This window comes from Nicotiana attenuata, unplaced genomic scaffold (assembly GCF_001879085.1).
Source record: "Nicotiana attenuata strain UT unplaced genomic scaffold, NIATTr2, whole genome shotgun sequence".
Taxonomy (NCBI): Eukaryota; Viridiplantae; Streptophyta; class Magnoliopsida; order Solanales; family Solanaceae; genus Nicotiana; species Nicotiana attenuata.
In genome coordinates this window covers 42,766-49,399 of record NW_017671549.1, presented here as the reverse complement: position 1 = coordinate 49,399, position 6,634 = coordinate 42,766, and the positions used below count along the sequence as shown (strand labels likewise).

The following is a 6,634-nucleotide window of genomic DNA, read 5'->3' as shown; positions in this document are numbered from 1 at the left end:
ATTGGTCGCTATATCTTCAATTATTTTAATTCAATTTAATATATATAGTAGGTATATAAGCTATATTCGATACAGTATTACCTAATACACTTATACTTAGTGCATAGTATAGCGTAAGTACATATATTATATATATGAGCTATATTCGATACGGTATTACCTAATACACTTATACTTAGTGCATAATATAGCGTAAGTACATATATTATATATATATATGAGCTATATTCGATACAGTATTACCTAATACACTTATACTTAGTAAATAGTATAGCGTAAGTACATATATTATATATATATATGAGCTATATTCGATACGGTATTACCTAATACACTTATACTTAGTGCATAGTATAGCGTAAGTACATATATTATATATATATAAGCTATATTCGATACGGTATTACCTAATACACTTATACTTAGTGCATAGTATATAGCGTAAGTACATATATTATATACATATAAGCTGTATTCGATACAGTATTACCTAATACACTTATACTTAGTTCATAATATAGCGTAAGTATATATATATCATATATATAGACACACACGCCCGCTTCGTAGTACTATTCATCCCTTGTATTACAAAAGTATTAACGACTTACATTTATATTATTTACATAGTAAATACAAAAGTGATTTTTAATTTTGACCATATAGAGACCAACTTTAGTCGCTAACTGTAAATGGATTTAATTTAGCGACCAAAGTTGGTCACTAACTGTACATGAATTTAATTTAGCGACCAAATTTGGTCACTAAATTTTAATCAGATTTATTTATATTTTATATAATATTTAAATTAATAATAAAAATTATTAAATGTTAGAACTGGGTCCCACCTTGGCGACCAACGTTGGTCTCTATTTCATTAAGCGACCAATTTTGGTCGCTAAATTTTGAATTATATTTATTTATATTTTATAATTTATTTTAAATAAATATATATTTATTAAAATATTATAACTGGGTCCCATGTTAGCGACCAATATTGGTCGCTATCAACTTATCCTTCAGTTAGCGACCAACTTTGGTCGCAAGTTTTAAATTATATATATTTATATTTTATAAGTTTTATAAAATAATAATAAAATTATTAAAATAATTTATGTGGGTCCCACTTTAGCGACCAACATTGGTCGCTAATCTCAGTATATCTTTGACCAAGCAAGTCTGACCAGTCCAATCAACAGTTTGACTAAATTTGCGGCCAAATAGCGACCAACTTTGGTCGCTAAAGTATTTCAAATATTTTTTTTATTATTTTCGGCAGTTTGGCGACCAACTTTGGTCGCTTTTCTTGACAGACCAAATTTGGTCGCTAATCTTTGGTCGCTTTTTACAGGAATTCTAGTAGTGTCACGACTTGGTGGGATTTTGGGTCGTGACAATAAGAGATGCAAAGAGGAAGTGAGCTTTGTTATTTCTTCCAAGTGTTCAAGTATGTACAACATGATTTTCAATACCTCTATTTGTAAGGTTACACTATGGAACACTAAAGGGTTAAGCATTAAGATCATAGGGGGAGATCATGAGTGAACTTATGGAGGTGTGGTTGTTACAACCATAATGGTGACAAGTAATGGGGAGTTAACTACATCATGAGGAAGAATAATGGGAGTAACTTCATTAGGAGTTATGGACATCTACCATAAGCCATATATTTCAAAACAAAACAATATGAAAACCGCTTCTTGTTTTGAGGATTTTCTAGAAATTGAAGACTAGTTTGGACACTAAACTTAGTTTTTACTTTGGACGCTACACTAAGTTTTTACCCATAAAAAAAAAGTTTAGGAAGTTCCAATGAGATCCTCAACTGTTTAGAGGAAACCATTAAGCTAAACTCATGATGAAGGAAGTGCCTTTTTTACTATCTTGTCCTTTTTTTATGGCTTCTCTTATCCTTTCCTTTCAATTCATTCCCTCCTTTCTGACAACCAAAAAAACCATAGAACAAACTTTCATTTCATTGGTAAGCAAGGTACACAATATCATTCAAGTTTCTACAGGTACATAAACTTAAACAGAGAAACGAGATACTTATTACAAAAAGAAATTAAATCTACATTCATATAACTTTCATATACATCCCATTCTTAATAAAGGCTACATCAGAGTCGCTCTTGCGCGCAGATCTAACGAAGCACTTTTATTTCTCTTTTTGTCGGTTTTCATAGATCATACCATTTATAGAAATGAAAAAAGAAAAATAATAAGAACGAAAATCTGCTGATATATGGAAGAAAAAAAAAACAGGTTTCTGTGGGAATCAAAAAGCCAGGAAGCTAAGTAGATAACTTTGAGCATTTTGAATGTATCCTTTACAGTTGAATGAATTAAAAGTTATCTCTCTCCAAACCAATTTTGAAACTACTCCACTCCTTACCTTATGATTAACAATCTGGAAAGGCTCTGTTCCGTTTATAATGCTTGCATATTGAGAAAAAACGAACTCTTTCCTTTCAATTGAAATAAGACTAGGTTTTGACTAACTTTTACGTAATTATTTTCTGTACAATCCATCTCCACCTTTTCAATGGGACTGCATTACAGAACATGCCACTGCCTGTGCCCAATGCCTCAGCTTTGTCTTAACTTGTTGAGGATCATCTCCTGCGCATATTATCAATAAAACACTTTTTATTGTCATCTTATTTACGTTGTCCGACAAAACAAAATGATAGAGCAGTAAGTTACAAAATTCTAGAAAATTGAACAAAAATATGCTCATTCTTAACACAGATGTTGTTTCAACTTTTCATTTTAGAGAGTCAAACAAAATGAACTAAATAAAGTGGGACAGGGAGAGGATTATATAAGTTATTCTAATACTAAAATGTACTAACGAAAAATAGTGCATCTTATATTTCGTGGCGTTAATCTTATGAATCTTTTCCTACAGTTTCCCAGAACATTTAAAGCCTATCTTAAATATTGACGAGTCTCAACTTGAATATAGGTCCCAATAGTACTATCTTATGATCAGTTACATCTTTTACTTGATGATCTTGTACATCTCAAATTGGGATTTTAAAAATTTCCAATCCTGTCCTAGAAATTATTTTCTCTCAAGAGTTCCACTTCCTTTGCGTGTGTATATATGTTTGTTACATTCTTCTTCCACTTTGCCCTTGGCTTTAAATTTAAGGATAAATTCATACCTGTACTTTACTATTTCTTTTGATTATTAATAAGATTTTCGCTTAGAGATTTGAGGTTGGAACGTGAGTGTTTCCTTAGAAGAAGAGCCATACCCGGGCTAAAAATTCGCCATGCATCGGCAGAGTCACTCCTAGGGCTTCCAAATGATGAGGACCTACCTCCAAGAGATGTCGACGACGAGCTGGATCCAGCGGGAGAGGGTAATGAACCTTTGCTACCGGGGCTCGAGATTGGGCTTGTGGAATATTGGCGGTTCACCGCGAAATAAAGATCGAGCGCTGGTAACGTGCTACATAGCCTCTGACCTTCCTCTTCGTTGAACCCAAATCCTAGTTCGATGCAGCCTTTGAGTTCATTGAGGTCCTCGTCGGTCAAGTCGTCGGGGTCGTGAATCCCTTGTTTCCTCCTTTCCTGGAGGAGAATTTGACGACGCCGTTTCTCCCATGCAATATCACGTGGAGTCTCGCACATAGAAAGTTGCTTGGATAACCTCTTTCGGTTCCTCCAAAAAGGTGGTGCGTGCTCCAACAGTTGCAACTCGTCGCGCCCCGATTCACTAGAAGATGGCGACGATGACACGTGTTTCTCAGGGTTCTTAGTAATGACCTCCCCCATGTTGGCAATTATAACAACAACAACTGCAGCAACAATAATAATATGAAATGATTAAAATTTCCAATAATAATAGTGGAGTTGTAGTTGATAGGCAGGCCGTGGCGAGAATTAATTAATCGCCGCCTCGGCCAGCCGTTAGAAAGAGTTAGAATGAAGGGATCAGGGCGTGGATGAGTGGGTGGGTGGTTGGCGTTTCTCTAGATTGGGAATAATAAGGGGAATGAAATGGAAGTTTCTTTTTGCGTTATTGGTTTGTAAAGAATGGCATGCACCAGCCCGACCAACTCGTGCAGCTAAGGTTTTGGAAGGCTTTAATGAGAGAAATGTCAAGGGACAGCCATTCTTTGCGGCCCTTCCCCCTCTCCAATTCTCCATTCATTTCTAACGGTGCCCGTACAGTAAACTTACTAATTTGGTTTCTAGCATGTGTGGCATTACCTGAAAGAACCTTGCGTTTATTGCAGGCATAATGGCTTTGTGTTAACTAGTATTTTGCTTCCTTGGGAATATGCTTGTAATTTATTAATTAAATGTCTTAATAACAATGCCTTCACTTTTTAAGTCCCTCCATCACGTCTCAATTTATGTGGCATTGTTTCACTTGGCAACGGAGTTTAAGAAAGATTCTTGTATACGGTGGAAATCGGGGCTATCCGATTTCGTTCTTCGATGGAAAAGGTGATAACACGTCGAGAGGCCAGGACGCGGAGCTCGGGGACGAGGCTCGTTTCCAATATCGAGGTCGAGGTCGAAATCATTTGCCGAGGTCGGAAGAAGGCATACCCGAGATAATACCGTTATGATTCAGTAACAGAAGAGTGAGATACCCGCAACGGCCCGAAGATCATGGCGTAAATTGCGGAATGGATTGACCCTTGGCGGTTAGACAGCTGTCAAATATGATTTCCTACTGTAATTAGAAGTGTACCTTATTTAGGACCCCCCCCCCCCCCCCCCGCGTTTATATTAAGGGGAGCCCAAGACACGTTTTTTGACTGATAAGAAAATACATGCACTTTATTCTCTAGTTATTTTGCTTATTGTTCATCAGAGTTGCTTTATAACTTGTTATTCTCACTATTCCACCTCGAGACTGTCATAGTTCGAGGTCGAGATTTTGCTTGTACACTGGTTTGATTTATTTTATTCTTCAATTTATAGATTTAATTCCTTGTTTATCAATTGGTATTGGATTAAATCACATATCCTTAAAACCACAATATAAGTTTAATTGTTACTCGGATTTTAGGATAAACAGTTTGGCGCCCACCGTGGGGCCAAGGATAATAGTGATTGTTTAAGTGCTGATTCTGATAACACACGTTATTTTCACACTTGTTCTTGTGAAGAATTTTTGTTCTCAGGTTAAGACATGTCAAACTCACAAAACGCACCCGTACATGGTGATGATGGTCTTGGATTTCACGGGGAAAACGATAACGTAATTGCTCCAGGAGCCGGGGTGCTACCGGCTAATCTCCACCGATCGTCGATATCAGTTCGCACATTGCTTTGAATGCAGATTTAGGCGTGGACCCTGAAGGGAGTGTGCGCAGGAAAGGTCGATCTGGTGGCCAAGGAACACAAGGTGTAGGAGATGGGGGAGTTAGTCTCCAGGTAATATTCAAGATGCTACAGGCTCAGCAGGACGCTATTGGTCGGCTTCAGAGTCAACATAGAACTCCGAGTGTGTCGAGCCGGAAATCACTCGCCGTACCGAGCCAGTGCCAAAAAGGTCGAATGGTAACAGATTAGGGACTGATCCTACAATTATGAAAATTCTCGAGGAGCTCACTAAAAGAATTGAGTCGGGAGAAAAGAAAATCAAAGATAGTGACAAAAAAGTGGAAACATACAACTCCCAAGTTGATCAGATACCGAGGGCACCCCCGATCTTAAAGGGTTTGGATTCAAAAAGGTTCGTGCAGAAGCCTTTTCCTTAGAGTGCGGCTCCGAAGCCCATTCCTAGGAAGCTTCGTATGCCGGATATACCTAAATACAATGGAACCACCGATCCTAATGAACACATCAGTTCATACATATGCGAAATTAAAGAAAATTACTTAGATGATGATGAGATTGAGTTCGTTTTGCTGAAAAAATTTGGGGAAACTTTGTCAAAGGGAGCAATGATTTGGTATCACAACCTGCCGCTAAATTCCATCGATTCATTTTCCATGTCGGTTGATTCTTTCGTGAAGGCACACACCGGGGCAATAAAGGTCACAACAAGAAAATCGGACGTTTTTAAGATCAGACAAAGGGAAAATGAAATGCTAAGGGAGTTCGTATCCCGATTTCAAATGGAACGCATGGAGCTGCCACCGTCACAGATGATTGGACCGTTAAAGCTTTCACCTAAGGGTTGAACCACCGGAGTTCGATGGCATAAAGACAGTTGAAACAAAATTTGGTCGAGTATCCAGCTGTAACTTGGGCAGATGTGCACAATCGATATCAATCGAAGATCAGGGTAGAGGACGACCAATAAGGAGCCCCTTCCGGTTCAGTACATCCAAACAAGTTGGCAGTTAAAACCCTGAGGGACGTCGATAGGGAGACGAGGTCGAACCGAGAACGATATCAACCATATACCACAGATCGAAGAAATAGTGGCTCGGGGCGCGATCCCTCTCGGAATGATCGAAGAAACGATCAAGGACAAAAAAGTCGGGGACTTATGAGCAAAAGTTATTTTGATTAGCATGCGGATCCCGTAGAGGCACCTCGGTTATCGAAATATAACTTTAGCGTCGATGCACCAGGCATTGTCTCGGCAAGCGGAAGGATCAAAGATACTAGGTGAAGTAGAAGAGCAGACCTCAGTCCGAGGTAAAGCACACATTCA

At 38.0% G+C, this 6,634-nt stretch overlaps 1 protein-coding gene across 2 annotated transcripts; it reads right to left on the bottom strand.

The window, feature by feature from the left end:
• Window positions 1-2,052: 2,052 nt before the first annotated feature.
• Window positions 2,053-4,072, bottom strand: LOC109208931. 2 transcript variants are annotated; one of them, XM_019372088.1, is made up of 2 exons: window positions 3,264-4,072; window positions 2,053-2,622 (listed from the first exon to the last, which is right to left on the bottom strand). In XM_019372088.1, exons 1-2 carry the CDS (start codon window positions 3,784-3,786, stop codon window positions 2,543-2,545), a joined length of 603 nt encoding a protein of 200 aa, XP_019227633.1. In that variant the 5' UTR covers window positions 3,787-4,072; the 3' UTR covers window positions 2,053-2,542. The 2 variants fall into 2 exon arrangements, with proteins under 2 accessions (XP_019227633.1, XP_019227634.1); XM_019372089.1 differs by having other exon boundaries at window positions 3,330-4,072.
• Window positions 4,073-6,634: the final 2,562 nt, after the last annotated feature.